Source organism: Sus scrofa, chromosome 1 (genome assembly GCF_054392235.1).
Source record: "Sus scrofa isolate SSC_HxYL_T2T_F1_AM1 chromosome 1, Sscrofa_HxYL_maternal_Yorkshire_Landrace_v2.0, whole genome shotgun sequence".
Taxonomy (NCBI): domain Eukaryota; kingdom Metazoa; phylum Chordata; class Mammalia; order Artiodactyla; family Suidae; genus Sus; species Sus scrofa.
The window spans coordinates 199,214,064-199,239,587 of NC_139383.1; the positions used below are offsets into that span (position 1 = coordinate 199,214,064).

General features: G+C 40.3%; 1 protein-coding gene across 5 annotated transcripts in view; it reads left to right on the plus strand.

The window, feature by feature from the left end:
- The window catches only part of DAAM1 (dishevelled associated activator of morphogenesis 1), a 175,713-nt gene that overhangs the window by 64,412 nt on the left and 85,777 nt on the right, over window positions 1-25,524 (plus strand). For 4 of the 5 annotated variants that reach the window (XM_021102688.2, XM_084982491.1, XM_021102686.2 and 1 more), the window contains exon 2: window positions 6,533-6,751. In XM_021102688.2, the coding sequence (XP_020958347.1) occupies window positions 6,569-6,751 (183 nt within the window). In that variant the 5' untranslated portion in view covers window positions 6,533-6,568. Of the gene's footprint in view, window positions 1-6,532; window positions 6,778-25,524 lie in introns of all 5 variants that reach the window. The other variant, XM_084982494.1, reaches the window with a different exon arrangement.

A 25,524-nucleotide genomic window follows, 5' to 3' on the forward strand; every position in this document is an offset into this window, starting at 1 on the left:
AATAAATAAAATGCAAAAGTCAAGTAATTGCTTTTCTTATTTGTTTCTCAAATACATTGGTCATCCTCCTACATGTGTGAGGCACTAAACAGCACATGTCATGGGCACTCTTCCCTGTGGAAGTGAGTCTTCAATGGGTGAAGAGAGACCCAACCACAAATTATCATACCTGTTGGCTGTGCCACATGGGGCGGGGGGAGGTCTCAATGCTAACAGGGCCCAGACCACATTCAGATGGGTAGGTTAGCAAGTCTGCCTGCAAATGAACTTGAAGGCTGAGCATGACCTGTGGGCCCCCATGAGCTGGTTCTTACGTGCTTGGGCCCCCATGAGCTGGGCTCTTACCCTGCTTGCTTTTCTTTTCTTTTCTTTTTTTTTTTTTTGGTTTTTTTGGTTTTTTTTGGTTTTTAGGGCCGCACTCAAGGCAGGTGGAGGTTCCCAGGCTAGGGGTTGAATCAGAGCTGCAGCTGCCAGCTTATGCCACAACCACAGTAATGCGGGATCTGAGCTGAGTCTGTGACCTACAGCACAGCTCACTGCAACACCAGATCTTTAACCCACTGAGCGAAGCCAGGGATTGAATCCGAGTCCTCATAGATAATAGTCGGGTTTGTTAACCACTGAGCCATGAAGGAACTCCTATTTTCTTGACCCTGTCTTCGAGCAGCCGGAACACTGCCTCCCTCACCCCACTTACACACACATGTGCTTGCAGTCAGACCTTGACAGTAGCCTGAACAGCCTGTCTTCAAGTTTACACAACGGGAGTTATGGGGTATGTAGGACTCTTGAGTGGGATGTGGTTCTTGCCCTGAGGGTACACACTGGAGACAAACACTGTTTGGAGACAAACTGTACTGTTACAGTTTAATGAGATAAGTCTTATCTCCACCTCTGGATGTATATCAGTGTCATTGCTGCTTCCCTGTGCTGGTTAGTAAAGTGCAAGAATTGCACACTTAGAGGAAGTCTTAATGGCAGTTTGACATTGCTGAGATATTTGTGCTATATTTTACAGAAGTATGCTTGTAACAGATTGGAGGGAAAACTGTCCTTTACCACCGATAGTTTGAGAAGCTGGTGTGGAAATCACCATAACTTGGATGTTTTTGATAGGAACATTTTTGTATGTACATTTCCCCCTCCTCTGTCATTTAAACAGATAATCATAAAGTGTTGTTTTTTTTTTTCAGTCTTATTAATTGTGAAAGTAGTGTGTGTTCATTGTGAAACAACTTGGAAAGTACAAAATATTTTGGATTTTTTTTTTTTTGAAAAAGGTAATTCATACAACTGACATGAGCTAACTGCTGCTCACATTTTGGTTTGTGTCTCTTGTCCTTTTTTCCTGCTCATATATGGATAGTTTTTCTGACATAAATGGGACATTGTATACCTATTCTTTATTTCATGTGCCGTAAGTATTTGCATGTCATTAGATACTCCTTTTTAATTTTTTATTGAGGCATAGTTGATTTACAGTATTATATTAGTGTCAGGTATACAACATAGTGACTCAAAATTTTTATAGATTATATTCCATTTATATTCTCTGTGCTATACCATAGATCTTTGTATTAAATATTATTTTTCAAAGGATTGCGTGGTATTCTGTCATCTAGTTGTACCATAATTTACCCTTTTCATATAGTTCTCTATTACTAGCACCTATTTTATGCCCTTGTTTATTTTCTCTTATAGAGTATGCTTTGAAAATTTTTGTGAAAACACCTTTGATAATATGTCTGACTATATCCTTAAGCTATATTTCCAGAAAGAGAAATACTAGGTTAAAAATTGTGACTATTTTAAGGCCTTGATAAATTGCCCTTCACAAATGTTGAACCATATTTCATATACCAGCAGCAGTGGATGAGGCTTCCTGCGCTGGGTCCTCTCAGGCCCGATACTGTCGGCAAATTGGTGACAAATATTAGGGCAGAAGAAATGAGTGGACCACCTGGATGGAAGATGAAGGGAGTGCAAGATATTTATGGGGCGTGGAAAACAGTCTATAGGCTAAAGCATAGGATACTTTTGAGGAAATAGAAGATATAGAAACAGTGAGTTGGAATTGGACTTGATGGGGCGCTGAAAGCCAATTTAGAAGGGTATTGGGGAGCCATTGGTGGGTTTTGAGTAGGAAGAGGAGACCCCCTTCCCCCAGGCTTTATACCACCCAGCCCAGTACCATACCACCCCTCACTCCGTGTGTATCCATGCCCCTTGTCAAGTCATGCCTTTGTTTGTACTGTTCCCTCTCCCTAAATGCCCTGCTTCTAATACCCGTTAGAATCCCTCATCCATCAGGGACTGGATTCTCCTCTGCATAGTTCCTGCATAATTACATGGCACTTACTGGTAGGACTGTGGCAGATGTAGTGGTTGAGGATGGCTTCTCTGAGAAAGTGAAATTCATGCTGAGGCCTTAATGATGAGAAGAACCAGCCATGCACAGATGTGGTCAAAACATGCCAGTCAAGGACATAGCTGATGCAGAGACCCTGAGACAGCGTGGCCAGTGTAGTCGAAGTGCTGTGGCGGTACAAAGAATGCTACGTGATGAGGTGGGGAGGGAGGCAGGGGCCAGCTCTTGATGCCTCTTGGAAGCTGTTGTGTGGCCTTTTCACGGTTATGTAATTTCAGTGAGTAGCCACAGGACGTTTTTATAAAATAAGATCGACACCTAATATGTCAGTATCCAAAAGGGGTAAAAGCAGAGCTGGAGTAAGAAGCTGAAATCAATACCTCCTGAATATCTCTAATCCCTCTAATCCCTCTCCTATCTCCCAGCTAAGAGTTGGGGTGCCTTACATCTTAGGCATTTCTAACAGATACTGTGGTCTGAAGACACCAGAGTCAGGGACTCCTCGTGTCCATCCTATCCCAGTCGTAGATGGTAGAAAATTCTTTCTGATGTATCCTTATATCTTCTACCCATTGGTTTTATTTTTTAAGTTCATTTTATGATGGACTATAGCTGATTTACAGTGTTGTGGTTGTTTTAGGTATACAGCAAAGTGAATCAGTTATACATATATATATACACACACACATGCACATATATATATATTCTTTTTTCAGATTCTTTTCCCATATGTTATTACAGAATGTTAAGTAGAGTCCCTGTGCTATACAGTAGGTCTTTATTATCCATTTCATATATGATAGTATTTATATGTTAATCCCAAACTCCTAATTTATCCCTCCCTTCCCCACGCCTTTCCCCTTTGGTAACTGTTAGTTTGTTTTTAAAGTCTATGAGTCTGTTCTGTTTTGTAAGTAAGTTCATTTGTATCATTTTTTAGATTCCACATATAAATGATAGCATATATTTGTCTTTGTCCAACTTATTTCACTTAGTATGATAATCTCTAGGTCCATCCATGCTGCTGCAAATGGCATTATTTCATTCTTTTTTATGGCTAATATTCCATTGTGTATATGTACTACGTCTTCTTTATCCACTCCTCTGTCATTGGACGTTTAGGTTGTTTCCATGTCTTGACTATTGTAAATAGGGCTGCAGTGAACTTTGGGGTACATGTATCTTTTGTTCTTTCTTTTTTTCTTTTTTTGGCTATGCTTGCAGCAATGGAAGTTCCCAGGCTAGGGGTCGAATTGGAGCTGGAGCTGCCAGCCTATACCACAGCCACAGCAACTCAGGATCCAAGCCGTGTCTGCAACCTGCACTGTAGCTCAGGGCAATGCCAGATCCTTAACCCACTACTGAGTGAGACCAAGGATCAAACCTGCATCCTCATGGATCCTAGTCTGGTTCGTTTCCACTGAACCACAACGGGAACTCCATGTATCATTTCAAATTATGGTTTTCTTTGAATATATGCCTAGGAGTGGGATTGTTGGCTTTTACACAGCAAAGGAAACCATAAGCAAAACAAAAAGACAACCCATAGAATGGGAGAAAATATTTGCAAATGAAGCAATGGACAAGGGATTAATCTCTAAAATAGACAAATAGTTTATGCAGCTCAATATCAAAAAACAAAACAAACCAAAAAGCCAAACAACCCAATCAACAAATGGACAGAAGATCTAAATAGGCATTTCTCCAAAGAAGACATACAGATGGCCAAAAAGCACATGAAAAAATGCTCAACATTGTTAATTATTAGAGAAATGCAGATCAAAACTACAATTAGGTACCACCTTACTCCAGCCAGAATGGCCATCATCAAAATGTCTGTGAACAATAATTGCTAGAGAGTGTGTGGAGAAAATGAAACCCTCCTACAGTGTTGGTGGGAATGTAAATTGGTACAATCATTATGTAGAACAGTATGGAGTGCCCTTAAAATAAATTAAAAATACGATTGGTTTCAAATTCAGCCTTGGGAGTGACACAGCTCTATGTTGTCTCTATGGAGCAGCCTTGAAATCAGTTCAAGGATGGTTGCAGGCTCTGCCTTCTCTCAGGTTTTCTCTTCCATCTCAGAAAGAGCCTGCTGTCATGGCAGTCCTGTCTCTCAGCACGTGCTATGTTTGTCAGGATGGGGACATCAATCCATCATCTGACAATCTATGGTGTACTCACGATGGTGCCCCTCCCCGCCCCCCACCCCGTCACTGTAGCTTCTCCAGCAAGGTCACCTGCCCATAGCACTCAAGAATGACAGTAATCAATATCCAATCATATCTGTGTTCTCTAATTTTTTTTTTTTTTTTAAAGAGAGAAGAGTAGGGGACCTTTAAATGCAACTCTCAGTTGCTGGTGGGATAAATCCAGGCTCAGCCTGGGTTGCAGCCTTTCTACCCCAGCCCTCCTTTCCACTCTGACTCTCTGGGGCTTCTCCCTGGAATTCACATCTTTAGTCTTTGTTCCCACCATCTCCCCTGCTCTGATGTGCCTCTCCTCCTCTGCCCTTGCAACTCACCAAGGGCTGATTCATAATCCACCTTTCTTTTTTTTTTCCCCTTTCAACTCTGTCTCTTTTTAAAAATTGAAAACCCACAGAAGTTTTACAGGGATATGCTCTCATTATAAAACATATTATCATAAGAAAGTATGTCTCCTTTCTTGCTTTTTCCAAGTCCCCTTCCTCTCTCAGAGTTAGGAAATTGCGGTGTATCCTTCCAGGCCTTTTGCTACGCAGTTACATGTAAATTATTTAGGTTTTGATATGAGATTGTTTTTAAAAGATATTAGGGCCCATGTTATACACGTTATTCTTTGAGTTGCTTTTTTTCACTTAACAGTATAACTTAAAATTTTTTTTCAAGGCAAATCATATAGTTAACTTCAAAAACTATACAATCATTAAAAAATATTTTTATGGTAAAAATTCAAATTGAAAAGAGTATAAAGTAAAAAGGAGTAGTTCTCCAATTCCATCTTTTGAAGGTTACTGCCTTTAGCACTTTCTTTCATATATTCATAAATGCTTTAAAACATCTAATCCTGTAGTATATAATATATATCATATAGCATCTTGAACCTTCTTTCCATATCTATTTATACAGATGCCTTGTTCTTTTTAATGAGCGTGTAGTATTCTATTATGTAAATATCTTTTCTTTTGACCATCCCTCCAATGAACTCATTTGATCTTTTCTGTTTAAAAATCTCTGACATGTCTAGCTCATGTTAAGTCTTTTGTTAAGTACTTAAATTATTTAATAGAGTGAACATTGACTAAGTGCTTTCTATTTTCCTGGTGCTGTATGTGGCACCAGGGCCACCAAGTTGCCTGACGCATAGCCCCTTCCCCCTGTCCCCCTGCTTTGAGTTATCACAGCCTGACAGGAAGACACACTCCCAAGGAGCTTAGACTGGGTCCTGAGCTGGAGTGGGTAGATCTGCCTTAGCATATATATTATCCATTCTACTTGGGGAGGGTAAAGAATGAGGAACCGGAACTATATCTAATCACTTGTGATGGAGCGTGTTGGAGGATAATGTGAGAAAAAGAATGTGTGTGTGTGTGTGTGTGTGAGAGAGAGAGACACTGGGTCACTTTGCTGTACAGTAGAAAATTGACAGAACACTGTAAACCAACTATAATACCAAAAAAATCATTATTAAAAAAAAACCTAATAAAAGACAATATCCTGAAATCTTTAAAAAAAAAAAAAAAAAAAAAAAAAAGGAGCAACCCTAGAGGATGAGTAAGAGATCTCTTAGGTGGCAAGGGAGAGAAGGGCTTTCTTGCAGGGGAGTGACAAGGACATTATGGGTGGGCAGGAAAGAGCACATAGTGTACAAAGAGTTGAGGGGAGCCCAATGCGACTGGAGCAGATGCCAGGGGATGGAGTGGCAGGAGTTGTACTCTGTGCCCCACAGTGGGTCAAAGGAAACATTCAACACGTGAATAGAAGGACATGTGCTTTCTGCCCAACTGGACTCCAGGCCCTCTGTGGGTTGGCCTCTATGCCCTGCTGACATTGCCTCCAGCACAGGGAGGTCTTTCTTGAATTGGTCTGACTTAAATATATATATATTCCATTTTTGCAATACACATACATATATTCCATTTTTGTCCTCTTTACCATGTCTTATCCTTTTTTTTTGTAGAGTTTAATCAGTCAAGAAATAGAACAGAATTCAGCTATGGCCCCAAGGAAAAGAGGTGGACGGGGGATTTCATTCATCTTCTGCTGTTTCCGAAATAATGATCACCCAGAAATCACGTATCGGCTGCGAAATGATAGCAACTTTGCGCTTCAGACCATGGAGCCAGCGTTACCCATGCCCCCTGTGGAGGAGCTGGACGTCATGTTCAGCGAGCTTGTGGTGAGTCTCAGACTTCTGTCTTGGGGGTGTTTGGGAGGCGCGAAGTGAGAACCTGGGTAGTGTGGTGTGGTCAGACATGGGCTTGCCTTTCTTCAATGAAACAGCCTCCATCTGTCCCTCATAGCTGCTCCCTGCCAACACTGAGCTTGTGGAGAAGGAAAGAGAAAAGCTTTGCCTTGTCACATCAGAGGGCTTTGCTGGTGCTTTATATGCAGGTATTTAGATCTGTAGGGCTTCAAATATGTGGCAGTGCTGCATCCTAAGTTGCCCTTTCTAATTCCTCCCCATCCCCCGAGTCTATACTTGTGTGCGTAACTAACTCCTTCGTCTGCTCACACCTCCTGGGATTCCCCCATGCTTCCTCCCACACCCAGTGTGTGATATTGGTGTCGTTTTAAAAATTAGTCATGCCATCCCTCCTGTCCTTGATCCTTGGATGAAAGGCATTATTACCTAAATACAGTATAATTATTTAGCCTAATGATAGGATTGCAATAGTAACTGTTGTGGGAAACCTTTCATAGATACTATCATATGTTAGAATCTATACTGAAGTGAGAGACATACCTAGAGGAGGATCCAGTCATCAAGAAGTGTGGGTGTTCTCTTCAACTTAGTTTCTCAAGCATCTGTCAAGTAGTATTTCTTTCCATTCTCCATTGCAAAGGATATTAATGGCACAGTCAAGGGTACTGGCTTTGGGAAAACCTTGGTTCAAATTACTCTCTGACTTTATTATCTGCCTCAGTGTGGAAAAAAGCATGTGACTTTTTCAAGCCGATATTCTGGAAAGTAGTGGAGAAAATAAAAAAACTTCTCCTAGGTGTGATGTAATGTTGAAGTGAGAAGAATGCAGAGCGGGAATGGCCCAACGCCTGCCCCTTCTCAGATGCGCAATAAATGTTAGGAGCACTCTCTGCTCCCTTGGTGGGCACCGGCGATTCATAATGGAGTTAATTCTCATCAGACTGCCTATATTGCTTGATGGATCCAAGAGACTGCTATCATTTTACATGACTCTTGGGTCAAGAAAGTAACGTGGGCTGTGCCACTGCACTCCAGGGGTGCTAACTGAACTGATCGTGTTGTTCCAGCTTTGATTGACCAGAACTCACCTATAGGCTTTTCTTGTGGGATAAGCCAAGAAAAGTGAGTACTAGGAAGCTGATGTTTGAGTTCTGGCCTCCCTAGTGGATTAATGGGCCAATTACCAACCAGAATTGGTTGGGAAAAAGAAGAGACGACTCTTGGCAGCATAATGCACTTGATGCTGTTGAATATTTTCAGTTTGTAAGGAATCTCTATCCTCTCCCATTTCCACTGCATGCAGAAGTCTGTTCTAGATATTCACGAAGAGGCTTAAAATGGAAAACTAGAACCTGCTCCCAAAGAGCTGGCTGTTAAGTAGTATAATGGTGTGAAGGTCTAATGCCACCAAAGGAGGAAGCACATGCACCTCTGCACAGATTGTGTGTAAGTCTGTTATGAAGCTTAGAACATGGCGATGAAGAGAGTGGTCAGGGAGGACTTTCTGGAGGAGGTGAGTTTTGAGGAGGGGTGGAAAGTGAGAAGTGGAGGGGATCTGTGCTGATGGCTGTCTCCATTATCTGCAGCTAGTTTATCCTGTGATAGCAAAACCTCAGTGGTTACAAGAGCAGAGGCTTTTCTCTTGCCATTGCCACATGTCCACTGTGGGTCAGCCATGGTTCTGCTCCATGCTATCTTCTACTTAAGACCAAGACCCAGGCCCTGTGGCATGGGAAAGAGAGACATGGTGAACTGCTAGTAGGTTCTAAGCTTATGCTTGGAAATGACACATGTCACTCCTGCCCACGTTTCTTTGGCCAACACAAATTATGTGACCACTACTAAGCTGACAGAGTAAGGATTTACCACCCACCCTTCTGTGGGACTGGCACTGCGAGGCCCATGGCCGAGGCTGAGGTCACTGGGATGGGTGGAGGATGCTGTCCTCTCCCCAGGATGGGTAGTGAATCATGTATTATGCTGGCTGTCAAGAAAGGCAGTAATGATTCATTGATGGGCTTGGTGTTACTTCCCACTTCAAGTGTTTTAAAACCAAAGTCAGAAGAAGACAGATGCTGCTGGTAGCTGAAGGCCTCCTGGGTCATAGTGGAGCTGGTGGGCAGAGCTAGTGCCCTCAGAGCTTCCATCTCCACTGTTATCTCAGCTGCATTCCGTCAGCCTCTCCAGGTGAGATGCAGGCCAGAGCCTGTGTGGTGGCAGCTCCATGTACATCTTGAAGACAGCTCATGAGTCTGTATTCATATGGGAGAAAATTCCGCTCTCTGCCTTATTGATGTCTTTATTCTGTGTGAAAATTGCCTACAGCTGTTAGTTGTTAAAAAGCCAATGCCACACCAGAACTTGAAGCCAAAACCATTGGAAAACAAATTATCTTGAGGTTTGTATCCCTCCTGTGAGTGATGGATGGATTTTTGTCTCCTCTTGACTTCAGGGACTTAAACCACAAATCCATCCAACAGGCAGGGGTATCCTGAGGCAAGGGAGGTGGACTCAGAGCCACTGAAAACTTCTGCCCTAGGTTCTCTTGAATAGCCGTAGAGGCAGTTCTGCCTCTGCCTGTGCACAGGAGAGGGTGGCCTCTGGAGTCTGAGCCCTCTGCAATCTAGGCTAACTTCCTTTGAGATGGTTTCTGTTGGAATTTGGATTTCCTCGCCTATAAAATGGGGATAATACCATATCTGTGATAGGGTTAGTGTGAAGATGAAAGAAGACAACTTCTTTTAAAAGGCTGGCACCTCGCCATGGGTGCTTTATGCCCCACATCCTAGTGCAGCAAGAGGGATAGGAGATAATGTAGGTATTTTCTGGGCACAACACCCCAGGCAAATATCCAGGTTTTCCCTTTTCTTGAAAGCTAATCTGCCTGCTGTGAGTGTGCCACTGTGGGTTGGAACTTGCAGGCCATTCTCCTTCTATCAGTTGGAAAGCATCTCATCAGAGCCGGTTGTTGTAAGCTAGTTTCCTTTGCCTCTTCTGATGAGTCATTCGTTTGATGTATTTCAAAGTGATACCAAATAGGTTGCTTTCAGAACTGCTCAGTGCAACCTTATCATGTCTTAAATAAAACAAGCCTGGATGGGAGGTTGGCCATGTGAATCTTTAAAGAAAGTGGGCCCTGAGGAGCCTCATACGCCAGCGGTGTTCCTGCCACAAGTGGGACGTTCAGGAGCACTCTGATTTCAGGACACAGTGGTTTTTGGAGGTCCCAGTCCCACCCCATCCCCCTTTTAATAACAGCTTTATTGAGATAAAATTCACATCCTATGAAATTCACCTATTTCAAGTGTACAATTCACGGGCTTTGGTACATTCACAGTAGTGGCACCATCACTACAATACAATTTAGAACATTTCATCACTCCCAAAAGTAGCTTCCTTACCCATTAATCACTTGCCATTTCTCTCCAACCCTACTGTCCCCAGGTAGCCACCAATGCACTCTCTGTTTCTGTGAATTTGTCCATCCTGGCCATTTCATATAAATGGAATCATATAATATGTGGTCCTTTGTGACTGCATCCTTTCCCTTAGCCTAATCTTTTCAGGATTTATCCATGATGTAGCATGTACCAGGACTTCCTTTCCTGTTATTGTTGACTACTAGGTCCTTGCATGGACTTACCACATTGTGTTTTTCCATTCATCATCGATGGACATTTGAGTTTTTGTCAGTCTTGAACTAGTATGAGTAAGGCTGCTGTAAACATTTATATACATGGTTTTTGCATGGAAATATATTCGGTTCTCATGGGTATATACCTAAGAGTGGGATTTCTGGGTCATATGTAACACTGTGTGTAACTTTTGAGGAACGTCCAGATGCTTTTCCAAAGTGGCTGCAGTGCACCATTTGACATTTCCACCAGCAGTGTCTGAAAGTTCCAGTTTCCCGTATTTCTGCCAACTCTTGCTATTTTCCACTCCCTACTGATTGACCGGTTGCTTTTAAGTGGGTCGGTAGCTCCTGGAGACCTGAGGATGCGTAGCTTGGGAATTTTTATGTGTCTGTGTAGATTGCCAGATAGAAAGTAAAGTCATCTGCCAACAATTTTTAAATGATTTGGGGTATTTAAAATAAAATACTGAGAATTAGTGCAGTGTCTGCTAACCGTTATATGATGCCTTTGAGCATCAATCCTTTGTCCTATATTACCTCCCCTATCTCCCCACTCCACTTCTGCTTTGTCCTCTGCCTCAGCCACAAGGCAAGAACACAACCAATCTGAGACTCAGCATGGTTCCCATAAAATAAGATTCATCTGAAATCTTGTCTTTTCTAAAGTCTGTCATTTTTAGGTCTTAGATAATTCCCACCAACCTATTTGAAGAGTGCTGGGCATGACCACTCTATACACTGTTCTTATTCAAGTAACTTTTTCCACTTGAATGTTAACAATGGAAGATTTCCTTTGAAATGAACAGAAGAATGTGTCATCAATTGACAGATCATTCTTTTGATGGTTGTGTGTGTGTGTGTGTGTGTGTGTGTGTGTGTGTGTGTGTGTTAAGTGCCAGCTCTGGACCAGGCCCGGAGGTAACTGTTCCTTAATGATGTGTAGGGCTGAAGGTCTAGCAGAGGCAACAGGCAACTAAACATGTGCTCTTGTCTGATGTGACCAAGGGCTGTGAGAGGGGCTGCTCCAGAAGTACATTTTGTTGGGGAAGAAACTTTATTCCCCCCACCTTTTTTTTTTTTTTTTTCCCCACAAGGAGGGAGTTGACTCAGAGGTTTGATTTCCATCACACTTAGCTCTTTTGCTGGGAAGTAACATTCCTGGCTTCTCTTCTTTTCCATCTCCTTTTTGGAATATGCATGGCTCAGTCTCTCTTCCTTTTCTCTTTCTCTCTTTCTCTGCACATCTCCTGCTTTCAGAAAGCACACATTCTGCTATAAATTTCATAGGAGTGAACCTCCTTGGGGAGTTCTGCAGTTGTCCAGTTGTCCCTAACTGCTGGGTGAGTAATTGAGCCTTAAAAATCTCAGCAACCCCACTCATCTGCAGTTGAAAGTTGGGTTCTCCAACTCTAGTTCAGGAATAAAAAGGAAGGTATTTTGCTCTCCATTTGCTTGATTACTTCATCTAGTTGCATTTGATCCCATTCCTGTTGGGGAAAGAGGATGCTGCTTACTGACAACTACCCTCAAGCCTCACAGCCTTGGTGTGGAAGGATCTTTGAAGCCTTCCTGGAGGAAGTGATATTTAATGAAGACCTGAAAAACAGGAAAGAACTATCCAGGCAGAGGAGAGAAAAAAGTATCATAGACGGTGAAAATAGCATGTAGAGGGCTTACAGGTAAGAGAGAAAATGTGGAAGCCTCAAGGAACTAAAAAGTGTAGACAGACCATGAAATAGAAGATTGGGAGGATTGGAGTTCTGAGGGCCAGGAAAGGGTGATGAGGAAGATTGTATTGATTTAATTATATCCCTCAGATTCTTATTTGAACAGGGGACAGTACATCTGCTTTCTTATGGGTTTTCTCAGTGAACTAAATATACCAAAGTACATCAAAATATTTTGCTATTTGGTTATATTTACAAAAATAACCCTTGCTCATTGCAGTCTCTGCAAGGTGTCAGTAAGTTTAGCAAAGAGTGGCATGGCTCCTTGGGTAGATTCTGAATATGTTTTCCTTTGGGTCCAGTTGTTGAGGTAAGATGCCTTGTTTCAATGCACACTTCCTCTGGCTACTTTTATTTGAAATGGAAAAGAAAGAGAATTTGCTAGTACCCTTCCTTCTGATTTTTTATCCAAATATAGAGACTCGAATATGCCAAGAGTTGATGGACTAAGTTCTTTCCTGCAGAATATTTCATAGCAATGGCTATATTGGAACTGATATTTCCTCACATGTTCCCTCAGTTTTTTTGCCTTGTGAAACATCAGAATATACAACTGCTTTTCCTGGCCAAGATTTAGGTGAAAAACCGGGTTTATGACAAGACTGGTTATTATTTCTGAAGTGTACTTGAAATCAGTTTCACAGACTTACTAGAGGAAAATTTTCATATCTAATAGCATATAGCACTGAATTTATAGCTAGTTGTAAATAACAGGCAGTATTATTTGCCTAAACCTGAAATGTTACCAGTTCCATTTACACTGTTTTCTGGTTAATCTGCCTTCTTTCAAACTCAGTGTTTAGTATTCCATTTATTTGGCCAGTGAGTCTAATGTTTTGGGATAATATGTTACACGATGCTGTGCCTTCCATGAAACGTAAAATATTTTAAAGAAGCTTACTGAGAAATTTGTGATTTCTCATAAATGATCACCATTTATACTATTGAGGATTGGCAAAAAAATTAATATCTGAATGGGGAAGGTAGTGATAATGGACACCATAAACTGATGAGATTCGTATCTTCATAAATATAATCACTTACTATGGGTCAGTTTTAGTAAGTACTGAGCACACCCTCAACATTAGTAACAGCATAGAATTTGAGAAATGAAGGTAGTAGGAATGAGAATTTAGTTGACGTATCTGAGTTACATGAATTCACGGTCAAGGTAAGCTGTGCCAAATGATTTCCCTTGAGAACCCACATCAGTAATCTCTTCATTTTTCATTATGTTCTGAAGTCACTTTGGTATGAAAGGAGCTACAGGAATCCAAGTTAGTTTTGCAGATTTACCAGTGTAAAAATTTTGTTCTTTTACTAGCTGTGTGCACTGTTACTCATCTTTTCAGGCTGTAAACATAATTTCTTTGATTACTGGGGCTATTTTTAAGCCCTCTTTAGTAATAAAATTCTTCTTTTATCACTAGAATTGATGAGAAGTTTCAACACTTTTTATCTCTTTTATTTTTAAGACTTGCCTTTTATATGAAGACCATGACTGAGAATAGAGGGTTTCTTGCAGGAGCTATTCAGTTCCTTGTCTCCAAGAAAGATGAAAAAAAAAAAAAAAAATGGGTAGCCAGAACATTTAATTTTAACCTGATTAATTTTAACCTATCGTTTCTTAATTGGAGTGTAAAGGATTGCTTGGTAATTAAGCAGAGGAAATCAAGCTGTATAAAGACTTCAAAGATATCAAAGATATATCCAGAATAGTCTCCAAGTGTTCAGTTATCTGGAAGCCGAAAATCATAGTCTAATGAAAGAATTGATATTAAATTTGATCAGTTAAAAATTCTTTTCAATTGACAAACCTATAATGGTTAAAATAGAAAATTCTGTTTAGCTGAAGGACAGAATTAGTTGTTAGAGAAGAGAAAAAAGTAGTGAGCAGATATTCCCTTGACACTGGCATTTTTGGATGAATCAACTTGATGAATTCATAGAACATGGACTGTTTGGAATGGTATGAAAATATGCAGTACATCGCAAAGGGAAGTGGGAATGTAAATATGGGCTTCAGTGTGTTCAGTGCTGAAATTCCTATGGGATAGAAGCACACTGCTGCCTATGTACAGTGAACTTAAAGATGACCAAGGAGTTCCCATCATGGCTCAGTAGAAACAAAACCCACTAGGAACCATGAGGTTGCCAGTTCCATCCTTGGCCTCGTTCAGTGGGTTAAGGATCTGGCGTTGCCAGGAGCTGTGGTGTAGGTTGCAGACACGGCTCTGATCCAGGGTTGCTGTGGCCGTGGTGTAGGCTGGCAGCCACAGCTCCAATGCAACCCCTAGCCTGGGAACCTCCATATGCCACGGGTGCAGCCCTCAAAAGACAAAAAAGACAAGAAAGAAAGAAAGGAAGGAAGGAAGAAAGGAAGAAAGACGGACAGACCAAAAAACCCAGAAATTTATAAACAAATTATTTAGGCCCTGAGGACAGCTGAAGCTTTGTGATACAGGTGATGCTGATATAGGTGGTTTTGCTTGCTTATATCTATTGTACTTTTGGATAGAACTTTGCTGTACATCCAGGAATCAAGAAAGGGCAATATGTCTTCATCCCAGTGGGCAGCATACTTTTCTTTGAACTGGTTGAGGTGTGTCAGCTTAGAGACGGTAAGATGGTCAACATGGTTTTTAAAGTTTCCTTCTTATCTTCTGATTGACTAAATCCAGAAAAAAGGTAAAACCACAAAACCATTTTATTCCTTCTAGTCCTAACTTTATATTTTATCTCACCAAGACCATTCCAAATGTCCTTTGCTCCAAGTTGTTAAATTTACATATTTTAAAATCTCACTTTAGATACTTTGATATTAATGAATACCTTTATTTCTGGGTGCTTCTGATCCTTAACCCACTGCACCCACAGTAGGAACTCCTCTGGGTGCCTCTTTTTTTTTTTTTTTTTTTCCTTTTTAGAGCCACACTCAAGGTTTATGGAAGTTCCTAGTCAAGGGATCAAATTGGAGCTGCAGCTCCTGGCCTACACCACAGCTCGTGGCAACGCCGGATCCTTAACCTACTGAGTGAGGCCAGGGATTGAACCTGCAACTTCATGGTTCCTGGTCGGATTCGTTTCCACTGTGCCACAGTGGGAACGCCGAACTTTATTTATTTATTTTTTTAATGCAAATACTGCAAAACCATCTCTGAGCTAGTCCAGCATATGATCTAAACATGAAGCTGTTAAAAGAAAAAAAAAACCCATCAAATTCATACAGTGTGGGCAAGGGAAATAAGAAAAATTAGATTCTTTTTCTTTTCTTTTCTTTTCTTTTTTTTTTTAAGAATGTGTTTGAGCTTATATGGTTATCAGGCTAAAGCAAGCAGATATAGGAAGGGGTTAACGTACTTAAAAAACAGGGCAACCACAAATCAAAACCGGACATTCACAAAAACTGAAAAGTATTCAAACATAAAATAAATGGAAATCATCCAACCAAAAGAAGAAAAGAGAAACATAAAATCGACTGGAAAACAAGGTTTAAAATGGCAGTAAATACATGTCTATCAGTAATCACCTTAAATGTCAATGGACCGAATGTTCCAATCAAAAGACACAGAGTGGCAGATTGGATAAAAAAGCAAAAACCTTCAATCTGCTGCCTACAAAAGACTCACCTTAGGGCAAAGGACACTTATAGATTGAAAGTGAGGGGATGGGAAAAGATGTTTCATGCCAGTGGACCAGACAGGTGAGCTAGTAATGTTATGAGTCCCCTTGGCCTTGATGATTTTCATTATTATGAGTCCTAAAGAGACACTGAGCTGTATGTATATATTTAGAGCTTTTTGCTACAATTTAAAATCTGATTATTTAACTTAATCCTCAGGCTACCACGTGCAGATTTATACAAAGTCAGCATACTGCACTTGCTCACCGACTCTTTATACATCCCCATACAAACCAGCATAAGTTTTAAAGACTGGAGGATAATTTGATCTGCATAAGTAGTGTGGTTTAGGTACACTTTCAAGTGTAATTTTGAAAATTCATTTCATTAATGGCTAGAACAGTCTGGCAGTGTGTACAAATAACAGAACATGAGAATATATATTGAAGCACTGAGAATCATCTAAACACTATTTGCTCTCACAAAACATGTGTCACATGGCCCGCAGGAGGTGAATGCCCAATACGTGGATCATGTATTTCAATTCTAAACTATCCTGGACTCTTTTTGTCTGGGAGAGGAATCCTCCCTCCCTCACCTTCACTTCCCAGAATTCCTCTGGAATTTCACACTGTTTCCTGATTCATGTTGTAGGAGCTCAGTACCAGCTACATCTTTTAGTTATGATTTTCTGGCTCATGGATGGAGGGAAAAATACACGTGTAATATATGTTTTAGAAAATCAAATCCCTAAAAAAGTTGCAATTTTCCCCTCTTGTCCAATTTTTAAATGAATCCTCTGGAAACATCCTATAGCTGCTAGCTCTTTATTTCATTACACAATGTAACATTTGAGAATTAAATTAAAGGGCTGAAAACTCATTTAGAATACATACATGGGTTGTTTTCAGAAAAGGTGGCATTTCTTGGATGTAGAAGAAAAAGCAAGTCCTTTGCCATCATTTTTTTCCACACTTTGGCATCTTTTAAGCAGTCAGTTTGAGTTAATTCCCATTTGGACACTCACTGTGTTAAATCCACTGTGAACAAGCACCACTGCACTGTCAAAGAGCACCATGGCACAGGCATCACATATGACTTTTTCACCCTCAGGATCCCCAGGGCCCAGAGCAGTCTGTGCTTAGTAAATGCTTGTGGCCTGAATGAATAATTAACTACTGAAGGATTACACATGAGATGCTTAGGAAGTATTTGAGCAAATGCATGAGTGTATGAAGTAATGACAGCTGAATCCAGCAGTTGGGTTCCAATTCTGAATTATTGTGAAGTAGTAGCAATAGATTTGGGCTGATGCCCTGCACTCTTCCTGCGTCCCTGCCCACCGTTGTCATTCTCTTTACTCATCCTCTTTATCTGGGTGTAAGTCACTGTGGCTGGTGTGAAGGGTAGCAGGTTAAAATGCTTGGGAATATTGTCTGACCTTATTAGCTCTCTACCCTGTATTATATGGTGACATAAATAAATAGCTGCCGTGTGGAGAGAGACTCATTGTGCTGGATCTCTCTTGACCCAATTAAAACTTAAAAGGGTCAGCTGAGCTGCCAAACAAGTCTCTATCAGGCATTCGGAGCAGGTGGGGATTGCTGGTGTCACTGAGGGAGGGAGAGGTGGAGAACTTGGCTTAGTTGCGCACAGGGCCTTAGGGTACCTTTCTCATCTGTCACATTTACAAGCTGGTTCTGTGCTCAGGAAACAAAAGTCCCTCCATTCAATAAGGAAAACAGTGCTTAGAAACTGTCTCAATTAAGCCTTGCCAGCAGACTTTGTATTAGATTATGACCATAAAAATTGGGAATTTCAGTGGCTGGCTGGATATCGAGAGATGATTTGAACATACCTTTAGAACAGAATTATTTATTTTAGAGTACATAGAAACTGCTGGTGATGCAGACTACTTAAAAGTTACTTGAAGGAGTTTGTGGTGGAAATCGCACAAAGAAGCCCAATAAGAAGCCTACAGATTTAGCCGCAGATTTTGTCTAGCAAACTGGATATAGTTTCCATTGCCTACTACTCAAGGTAGGAAAGAAATAGTATAAAACAGCTAACTATGTGTAGCAAGAAACTAAAAATTATTTCTATTAGCCTCTGCTTTGGGGCATTCTCACTTATTTTTATGTATCTAGTGAAAACACATCTATCAGACACAGAACATTACTGTGTAGGTGGTGGTGAGTCATGTTGTGGTATTTTGTGTAAAATGACTAAGAATGTTGGCAGAAATTTTACAGGCTGAGAACCTTCAAGGTTTGTTCTCTGTGTGTACACATCCCTTTAGGGATTTAAAACTCGCTGTTGTTTTCCATTTATGTCTTTCCTGACTGGTTAGGACAGGTAATAATTCACTGAATGCACCTCTATTTAATGAACAGAAGTCTTATCTAACTTTCAGGTTTCAAACCTCCACTTGGAAAATAAAATACTGTGCTCAGGGTCATTGTGGTTAAATTTTAAGAGCTCTCATGGCAATTCATGACTCCTGGATATGATGATCATTTGCCATGGTGAGGATGGATGTTCATAAATATAATGATTTATTGCAGCTGAATAGTACATTTTCTCTATACACTTATAAAAGTGGTGTTTTCCTGCTGCTGAAGTGTCACTCTTCGGCCTTCTGTTGGCTTTTTCTGGCCTTTTCCTGCACTGCAGTACTTATCACCATATCATGTGACTTAAGACCTGGCCACTTGTCCTGCTGCATTGGCTTATACTTGATAGTGCTGAGTTTTGAGGTGGGAGGCAGGGGTTGACAAGGGAGAGGGCTAAATCCAGAGAAGACACTACTGATGTTGGGTTTATGTGAGGTGAACCTGGGGGTTGCTGCCTGCTGGGCCTGTGGGAAATCTTTGTTGGGTGGGATTAGAATGGGTGCCTTGGGCCTGTTTGCTGAGGGTAAATACCTGGGGTATTTAATTTGAAGGAGAAAAGTTAGCCTTGTCTGAGTCATAAAATGTTAGAAATTCGGTGAGCTCTGTACACTGAGTCAGATGGGTGATTACCTGGTCAAGAACCATTTCAAAACCAAAATCAGCCAAACAAATCCAAGAACAAAAAACCCCAAACAACCCAAAGCAGAAACACACACACAAAACAATGGGTTGATTGGCAGGGTAACCAAGAGTCTGTCTGTATTAGTTTCTCCATCTCCTCATTTATTAAATCTCTGTTTCCCCCAGCATTCACGGACTATCTTTCTACTTCCGTGTGAATATAAAGAGCTAGCTTAGCTCCTTAGAAAAAGAAATCTGAATTCTTTCATTAGAAATTTCTCTGTTTAGCTGAAAACTCATGTTTTGCTGGCTTGCTAAAATCTGTTGACTTAGCTTGTCAAAGAAAAAAAATGCTTTAAATATTGCATTGCAGGTGTCATAAATAATCCCATATTTTAGTTTAGTTCACATCTCTGACAAGAGCTTTTCAGTTCATTCAAGACCCTTATTGTATATTATTTCAAAATTCCTTCCCTTGCTTTATCTAGCAAATCAATCCATTTCCTTAGATTTATTTGTGCTGCACCAATTGTTTTCTGATTTATAGAGATTTCTCTATAGAGCTGCCTGCTGACTCTAGAGTGTAGGATTGGTGGGATTTCTTTGTACAGAATCTTTTAGAATTGGAGCTTGATAATATGCTTTTGTTAGGAATAAAGCCTAGAACTTTAGTTCCCACAGCTGGGCTTCCTTCATATTTCTTTTCTTCTTAATAAAAGATGTCTAATTATTGCTATTTCTCCAAGATATTATAAATATATATACTCTCAATATTTTATAAAAATATGAAAAACATAATTAGTATCTTCCCCAAGAAGAAAAGCCTTTAGGGTTTTGCTTGTTGGTTTCAGTTTTTAAGAAACTTGAGCTTTCTGTGCAGAAGGATGAGGCTTGGTGCAGATGTTTTTTTTTTAAGTCATTCTCTGAATCATCTTCCTCTAACTTTTTAAAAACTCTATCCAGGAAAAAATAGTATGAAAAGAAAATTCTTTGGCCGATGAAAGGAACTAGGCCCTTGAAGTATCAGGTAGGGTAGCAGGAACTAAATTTATTTGATTCATCTTTGCATTAATCGCCAGTCCCCAAATCACTATCTGACATAGCTGGGTTGCAAAAAGGAAAAACAAAACCCGAGGTGAGCAGAGGAAAAGTAAAAGAAGTGACCAGGATGCTTCCTGGTGTTGGGCTAACTACATCTGTTTGTTAATCTTAGTGAAAAGCTTAGCTCTTAGCTCACAAAGGAATCAGTATTTTTCTCTGGCACCACTGCTCAGAAGAACACAGAACACTGAAAAGTTTCTTCAAGATTTAAGATTAACATGTCACCTCATATTGGGCCTTGGAGGAAACATTGTCCATCTCTTGACCTAAATGAAATGAATATTAGGAGGATCTATGTAATTTTCAAGGAAAGCACAAGAAAATTTCATGTATACAATCTTGGTCTCAAACAAAAATTGTGTCTGAAATTGTAACATTTGAACCACTTGCTCCAAAGAGGCCCACTTTTTTCCCTTTCCCTCCTCTTCATACATTTCTTTTCAGTTTCACATCTAAACTGACTCCCTGGTTTATCTAATGTTCATCCAGTCTTTTTTATGTACACAAAGCTCTATTTGCTCTAATTTTTCTGTTTTCCTGGGGCTCCAGCAGCCAGGCTTGATTTTTTTTTTTTAAAGAAGCTTTATTGAGATATAATTTACAGGCCATAGGATTGACCCATTGTAAGTGTACATTTCAGTGTGTTTTAGTAATTTTTACAGTTGTGCCACCATCACCCTAATCCAGTTCTAGAACATTTTCATCACTTCATCTCCTCTGTGTCCATTCACAGTCAGTCTCTGCTCTGGCCTCTAGCCCCAGGAAACCAATGATCTACTTTTGCCTCTTATAGATTTACTTTTTTCCTTTAAAAAAAATCACATAGAGCGATACTGAGATACAGTGATCCTGATCACTTGGTTTTCCATGGTTGACTCTTCAGTGTTCAAATTAAGTATCAAAATAAAAATTTTAAGTCTTTTTTTTTCTTTTTCTTTTTAGGTTTGCATCTGTCAACCCCAAACTTCCATCTGTCCTCTTTTCTCCCTGCTTCCTCCCTGGCAAACACAAATCTGCTCTCCATGTCCATGATCTGTTTCTGTTTTATAGATAGATCATTTATGTCATATTTTAGATTCCACATATAAATGATATCATATGGCATTTGTCTTTCTCTTTCTGACTTCACTTAGTATGAGAATCTCTACTTCCATCCATGGTGCTGCAGGTGGCATTATTTTGTCCTTTTTAATGGCAGAATAGTATTCCATTGTATATACATGCCACATCATCTTAATCCATTCATCTGTCAATGGACATTTGGATTGTTTCCATGTCTTGGCTATTGTGAGTAGTGCTGCAGTGAACACAGGGGTGCATGTATCTTTTTGTTTTTTTTTTTTTTTTTTTTTTTTTTTTTGTCTTTTTGGTTGTTGTTGTTGCTATTTCTTGGGCCGCTCAAGCAGCATATGGAGGTTCCCAGGCTAGGGGTTGAATCGGAGCTGTAGCCACCAGCCTACGCCAGAGCCACAGCAACGCAGGATCCGAGCCGTGTCTGCAACCTACACCACAGTTCACGGCAACGCCGGATCGTTAACCCACTGAGCAAGGGCAGGGACCGAACCCGCAACCTCATGGTTCCTAGTCGGATTCGTTAACCACTGCGCCACGACGGGAACTCCTATCTTTTTGAATGAAAGTTTTCTCTGGATATATGCCCAGGAATGGGATTGCTGGATCATGTGGTGGTTCTATATTTAGTTTTCTGAGATACCTCCATAGTGTTTTCCATAGTGGTTGTACCAATTTGCATTCCCACCAACAGTGAAGGAATTTTCTCCATACACTCTCCAGCGTTTGTTATTTGTAGACTTACTAATGACGGCCATTCTGATGGTGTGAGCTAGTACCTCATTGTAGTTTTGATTTGCATTTCTCTAATAGTGATGTTGAGCATTTTTTTCATGTGCCTGCTGGCCTTCTGTATGTCTTCTTTGGAGAATTGTCTGTCTAGTTCTTCTGCCCATTTTTTGATTGGGTTTTTTGTTTTGTTTTGTTTTGTTTTTTGATATTGAGCTGTATGAGTTTTTTTTTATATTATTTTAAGTCTTTGTTAATTGCATCATTTGGAAAGATTTTCTCCCATTTTGTGAGTTGTCTTTTCATTTTTTTATGATTTCCTTTGCTGTACAAAAGCTTTTGAGTTTAATTTGGTCCCATTCGTTTATTTGTGTCTTTATTGTCATTATTCCAGGAGATGGATCAAAAAAGATGTTGCTGTGATTTATGGCAAAGAGCATTCTGCCTATGTTTTTCTCTAGGAGTTTTATAGCATTTGGCCTTATATTAAGGTGTTTAACCCATTTTGAGTTTATTTTTGTGTATAGTGTTAGAGAATGTTCTAATTTCATTTGTTTACATGCAGCTGTATAGTTTTCCCAGTAGTACTTATTGAAGAGACTGTCTTTCCTCCACTGTATGTTCTTGCCTCCTTTGTCATAGATTAGTTGACCATAGGTGCTTGGGTTTATTACTGGGCTTTCTATCTTGTTCCATTGATCTTAATTTCTGTTTTTATGCCAGTGCTGTACTGTTTTTTGTTTGTTTTGCTTTGTAGGGCTGTGGCCATGGCATATGGAAGTTCCCAGGCTAAGAGTTAAATTGGAGCTGCAGCTGCCGGCCTAGGCCACAGCAATGCCAGACCCAAGCTGTGTCTGCAACGTACACCACAACTCACAGCAGCGCTGGATCCTTAACCCACTGAGTGAAGCCAGGGAACAAATTTGCATAGTGGGTCCTAGTAGGGTTCATTAACTGCTGAGCTACCAAGGGAACTCCCTGTTTTTTGTTTTTTGTTTTTAGGGCCACACCTGTGCCATATAGAAGCCTATCCCAGACTAGGAGTCCAATTGGAGCTGCAGCTGCTGGCTTATGCCGCAGCCACAGCAACACAGGATCCAAGCCAACTCTGTGATCTACACCACAGCTCATGGCAATGCCAGATCCTTAACCCACTGAGTGAGGCCAGGGGTTGAACCCTCATTCTTGTGGATGCTAGTGGGATTCCTTTCTGCTGTGCCACAATGGGAACTCCCCCATAGTGTTTTGATGACTGTAGCTTTGTAGTATAGCCTGAAGTCAGGGAGCCTGATTCCTCCAGTTCCTTTTTTTTTTTTTCTTTTCAATATTGGTTTGGCTATTTGGGGTCTTTAGTGTTTCCATACAAATTTTAAAATACTTTGTTCTAGTTCTGTGAAGAATGTCATTGGTAATTTGATAGGGATTGCATTGAATCTGTTATTTCGACTATATTGATTCTTCTAATCCAAGAGCATGATATATCTGTCCATCTATTTGTATCATCTTTGACTTCTTTCATCACAGTCTTAGATTTTTCAGAGTACAGCTCTCTTGTCTCTTTAGGTAAGTTTATTCCTAGGTATTTTGTTCTTTTTGATGTGATGGTAAATGGGATGATTTCCCTAATTTCTCTTGCTGCTTTTTTATGTTAGTATATAGAAATGCAACATGTGGTGCGCACCTGCGGCATATGGAAGTTCCTGAGCCAGGGGTCGAGCCACAGCCACTGTAGAAGCCATGCCAAGTAGTTATGCTGTGAGCCACAAGGGAAGTCCAAGAAATTTGCTGTAATATTATTTTGAAACAATTTCAGAGCATGAAGAAATTAAAGATGTAAGACAATTTCAAATTAGTTTGCAATCAATTCTTTTTCCTCCTTTGATCATTTGTGCTTTCATTCCCCAACTTGCCCAGCAATGTATCTTAAATGACGGCAAGTAGCTGGAAAAGAAAGAAGCCAAAAGCAATCCATGCATTTTGTAACTAAAGAAAGGCCACAGGAGTGGTGTCCATGAGATGGGGTGTAGATTCAAACATGAAGGCAAAACTAAAGCTAGGAGCTTCCAGAACAAACCGTAGAACATCATCTGCATGTTGCATACATTTCTTGCAGACGACAAAAAGCACTCACTCTAAAAGGAAAAATATTAATAAATTAGATTTCATCCCCCAAACCCCACTTAGTGATCAAAATAGATGGTTAACAAAATGAGCAGGCCCAGGCTAGTCAAAATACACTCAATACATACCTCTGGCAAAGGACAGCAATAAGACAGGCAACTCAGAAGTGGACAAAAGATTTGAATAGATGCCTCATAAAAGAATATGTGTGAATGGCACGTGAATGTGTGACAAGGTGTATCCATGTGAAAATGCAAATTAAAACTGCATTGAGATATCTATTCTGTTCCATTGGTCTGTCTGTCTGTTTTGATACCAGTACCACACTGTTTTGATGACTGTGGCTTTGTAGTATTTCTTGAAGTCTGGGAGAGTTATGCCTCCTGCTTGGTTTTTGTTTCTCAGGATTGCTTTGGCGATTCTGGGTCTTTTGTGGTTCCATATAAATGTTTGGATTGTTTGTTCTAGTTCTGTGAAAAATGTCCTGGGTAATTTGATAGGGATTGCATTGAATCTGTAGATTGCTTTGGGTAGTATGGCCATTTTTACAATATTGATTTTTCCAATCCATGAACATGTAATATCTTTCCATTTCTTTACATCTTCTTTGATTTCTTAAGTTTTATAGTTCTCGGCATATAGGTCCTTTACCTCTTTGGTCAGGTGTATTCCGAGGTATTTGATTTTGTGAGGTGCAATTTTAAAAGGTATCGTATTTTTGTATTCCTTTTCTAATATTTCATTGCTGGTATACAGAAATGCAACTGACTTCTGAATCACTTCAAGTAAACTAGGATGGCTCAGATTAAAAAGACAGAGCACCAAATGTTGGTGAGAATGTGGAGTAACTGCAAATGCCATATATTGTAGGTGGGAGAGTAAATGGTGCAACCAGCTTCAAAAGTGTAAAGTGCAAGAACCACTTCAGTGTATACCTTTGCCAAACTCAGAAATGTGTATTTAAGTGTCTCTAAAGTACAGATGTGTCTCTTAAAGCAGTGCATTTACTGTATGTACATTTTACTGCCCCCCCCCAAAAAAATGGGGTTTAATCATCGAGATGCACTGATCTTCACCGTGTCCCACAATAATCCCCTCTCTCCTTCCTTCCCAGCTGCCTTACCTTCCCTCACCTTCCTTTTTTTTTTTTTTTTTTGAAATTCAACTATGTTAGATATTGTTTGGGGAACTGGAAATTAATGCAAAGATGAACAGAACAAATTTCATTCCTGCCCTCTGGGGATGAATCTAGAAAGGGGGTCAGATATGCTAATAACATAACTGCAGCAAAGTAATAAATGCCATGAGGTTAGGAGAGCAGAGAGGGCTGCCCACCCCAGGAAAGTCAGGGTAAGCTGCCTGGGGGGGAATAGCTGATCCTCTGTAAAAGCTCGGGTAGACAGGATTGACCTTTAGTCATGGTGGGAAGGGCTCTCCAGGAATAGGGAACACGATGTGGAAAAGTTTCAGAAGTGGGCAACTTGTGATCCCAAGTGCTAAAAAATGGCTACTGGAGGAGGAGGTGAGGTGAGGGGAGGTGGGACAAGTCAGTAAAGACCAAATCATGAAGGGAGTTACCTACCAGCAAAGGAATTTGGACTTTATCCTGAAAAGAAGAGCAAACATTGAAGACTTCTATCATCTTGTCTTCCTAACTTGAATCTACATTTCGTGAAATTGGGGTGTTATTCATCTTGGCGTTCTTTATAATGTCTGGCCATGGT